General features: G+C 44.2%; 1 protein-coding gene across 1 annotated transcript; it reads right to left on the minus strand.

The window, feature by feature from the left end:
* Positions 1-471: 471 nt before the first annotated feature.
* Positions 472-2,724, minus strand: LOC136513781 (sm-like protein LSM5). The gene is made up of 4 exons (XM_066507750.1): positions 2,521-2,724; positions 2,252-2,375; positions 982-1,054; positions 472-886 (listed from the first exon to the last, which is right to left on the minus strand). The coding sequence occupies exons 1-4, from the start codon at positions 2,555-2,557 to the stop codon at positions 854-856; spliced, it is 267 nt and encodes an 88-aa protein (XP_066363847.1). The 5' UTR covers positions 2,558-2,724; the 3' UTR covers positions 472-853.
* Between the last annotated feature and the right edge of the window lie 514 nt (positions 2,725-3,238).

The following is a 3,238-nucleotide window of genomic DNA, read 5'->3' on the forward strand; positions in this document are numbered from 1 at the left end:
GCAAGATCCACGGTGATTCCTATCGCACAACGAGGAGACCGAGCGGTGGGGAACTCACGCGCAAGGGTCACAAGAAAAGTGGCTCGACCCCGTCCACATCCAAGGGGTATATTCCCTATCAGGTTCAACCCAACCCAACTTAGCTCCCAACCAAACACTATGAAATCTGTGGGTTCAACCCGACCCCAACCCATGCCAACCCTCCATCCAAACACTAGCTAACTTCCTGAGTGGTTTTAGCGAACGTGTCATGTCAGCGTCCTACGTGGTGCCACATCAGCCAATAAGGAGGTATATCAGACTTCTCACAACAGTTCAGGGAGACCCATTAGACTTTATAGAAAAATTGTAGAAAAAACTTTTCGGATAATTATCTAGAATAAATATGCATTAAAAATACTAAGAATCTGACTTAACTAACCAAAACTTCTCCGATCACTAGATTGCCCTCGACTGGTTTTGGACGGCAGGTGAAATAGAAATGGGATTTCTTAAATCAGTAATACTGCCAAGCAAACGCCAAATACAACCCATGCACTTCCAGTTATCAGGTTACTTTATAATCCATTACCTGGAATTCACATTGCAGTACAATGATGATGAGCAGAGATGCACAGAATTAGCATAGCCAATCATATAACCACAGCTATGCAGGCACACTACTTCAGGTCAGTAAGTTCAATACATAAGAGAGCTTCGATGCTGACACAGAGTCAACAATAAACTTCGGTATAATCACGAACAGGAGAAACACATCCGAAATGAAGAAACATCCAATGATTACCCAAAATAAGGTGCAAAGTTCACGGGGATGCTTTCACCTCGAATGGTTACTCTGGGAAGCAAAAGCTCATTACACATCGGGTGGTGAACCACCAGGAACCAACTGTGACAGGACAAGTGAGTGTGTTAGACATGGCAATCAGCATTAGACAATAACGAAAGCACTAAAAATGAGCATTATCTGATCATGATCCTTACAATGGCTATGTTGTTGCCGTTCAGGAGGATCTGGTCGAGTTTTGTAATGCGGCGCCCTTCAGCAGTGTATTCACTGCAGGATAAGACATGAAGCTGGTGAGATTATGGACTAAAATTCAGAAAAGTAAATGAACACTAAAAATCATGGTTTCGAAGGCAAGGCAAGCTAGGTATGCCTTGTCACCTGACAAGGTGTAAGTAGACCGGCGAGTTGGGTCCACCCGGACATCTAGGCAACGCCTTTGAAATAGAGCTATAAATCACTAATAGAGCAGGTGAACTGGTGAAGAAACTAGATCTAAGTTAACTTGAAACATTTGTTTCTATTATAGCTAAGTGTTGTAACTTAAGGTTCAGAGGAGAACAATTGATATCAACGTTTTGATTCACCGAAACTCCTGCTGCGCTTTCAAAATATACAGAAAAATTTACTGTAAGTTACAAGGCATGGGCTCGGGGAAACCGGACAGTTCATCATCTAGTACAGCTTTAAAATGGATCCTCTTCTAAAGAAGTGTTGGCTTATTGCAGCTTATATACAGAATGGCAAAGAAAATGAACTACCGTCTTTTGCTGCAAGGTAGGAGTTTGATTTAAAAGTTAAGGAGATAGCTTCTGTAATTCTGGAGTTCTGAGTCTCTTAGAAGTTAGAACCAGGAGTTTATCAAACCTCCAAAACGAATCATGTTTTGCAAGTAGATATGAATGCGATCACTAGATAACTTGGCTGCATCTCTGTTGTCTTTCACTAATAAGATTGGACCATCCTTACTGGTGGAGCTTTCTAAAGGACAATGTTCTGAATGCTATGGTGTTTTTCTCATCAAGTAATTAATAACTGAGCAGTAGGGTCGAGCTCCCTTACAAAGTTATGAAGCAATACCAGTTAGAATAACTATCTCTTAGACACTATTCAAGCTCCACTGCTTTCATGTAACGAGCACAAACTATCTTTTTTTTTCATTAAAAGTTATGTAATATCCAAGCCTGCTGAGAGAGGAATTGGTCTGAAGTACCCTCTATAACAAACATCTCGTCCGCAATTCACTAAGTTAGTTATATCTAAGAAATTAACCAAGCCCCACTAACATGATGCCATGAGTATGAGCAACATTTTTGCACTAAAATTAGCAACAACTGGGGTAAGGAAGTGGTCTGAGCTAGTACACTGAAGAAACATCTAACCAAACAAGGGTAACCAACAAGATACGAAACAACGTAGAAGAACATAGACTAGGGTTTAGGGGTTTGGGGGTGATTTTCGACATACTACTCGGTGACGTCCTCCAGCACCATATTGACGTAGACATCAAAGCCGCGGAGGGTGCCAACGAGCTCCTTGTCCCCCTTCATGATCACCCAGATCTTGGACCCGATGCACCGGTCGATCAGCTCTGGTCACCGCACCAATCCGGGCACGCCATGCAAAAGGAAACAGCCGATTCAAGAACTCGAACCCCCAAAATATAGAATGCAGAGACAACCGAATCGCGAGCACAGCTCAACGTAAAGTGATATATTCTTGGGTCCGTCGCGCACCTGATGGGAGGAGCTGGGAGGGGTTATTCTGAGACATGGAGACACCTCTGGTGGGTCGGTGGCAGTGGGGGCGGTGGGGATCGGTAGGCGACTATGAGGCCGCCCTGCAACGGCGGAGTAGGGCGTCGGCGTCGGCGGCGGCGCAGAGATTGGGGTTTTGCTTCTGCCTTGGGTTGGATGGGTCCTTTCGTCGATTTGTGACGAGAAGGCGGGGCACAGCGAAGCCGTGCGGTTAGCCGTCCGATTGCAAAATCCACGGCGCATATCACCTCTGTCCTCCCGGATCTGAGCTGGGCTGAGAAGCACCGGTGTACTGATTGGGCCGGTCCAACCCACCTGCCATAAGAAGAAAGCCCGAAACCCAAAGCCTACGTTCCAAGATGGGCTTGGACTGGTGCCATCGACGATAATCTAGCCTTTCTAATCACAAGCCCAAACTACATCCTCGGTCGGAGCTTAGTTATTTGTTTTAAGTCGAAGCTTAGTTATCACCCTTTTCACTTATACTGAAATTGGACTTATGCTAATGTTTATATTGAAATATTGTGAGAGAAAAATATTGTTTCATGGCTGAAAAGTAACTCAACCGAACAGGGTGATTAGTCATGGAATTGGATGACAATGGATTTATATCGATGTTGTCGGATTTACCTCAATCCACATGTGTTGGGTAGATTAAGGTGAAATTGTGGCAGAACCGCCTAATCTAATGTCTCCT

This window comes from Miscanthus floridulus, chromosome 16, assembly GCF_019320115.1.
Source record: "Miscanthus floridulus cultivar M001 chromosome 16, ASM1932011v1, whole genome shotgun sequence".
Taxonomy (NCBI): domain Eukaryota; kingdom Viridiplantae; phylum Streptophyta; class Magnoliopsida; order Poales; family Poaceae; genus Miscanthus; species Miscanthus floridulus.

What these genes read in the sequence shown, in the direction of transcription:
- LOC136513781 (XM_066507750.1), bottom strand. Translation starts at nt 2,557, where the DNA reads ATGTCTCAGAATAACCCCTCCCAGCTCCTCCCATCAG. An exon ending in CTGGAGGACGTCACCGAGTA is followed by an intron (nt 1,055 to 2,251) that starts GTATGTCGAAAA and finishes CTTATCCTGCAG; the next exon opens with TGAATACACTGCTGAAGGGC. An exon ending in ACGGCAACAACATAGCCATT is followed by an intron (nt 887 to 981) that starts GTAAGGATCATG and finishes GTCCTGTCACAG; the next exon opens with TTGGTTCCTGGTGGTTCACC.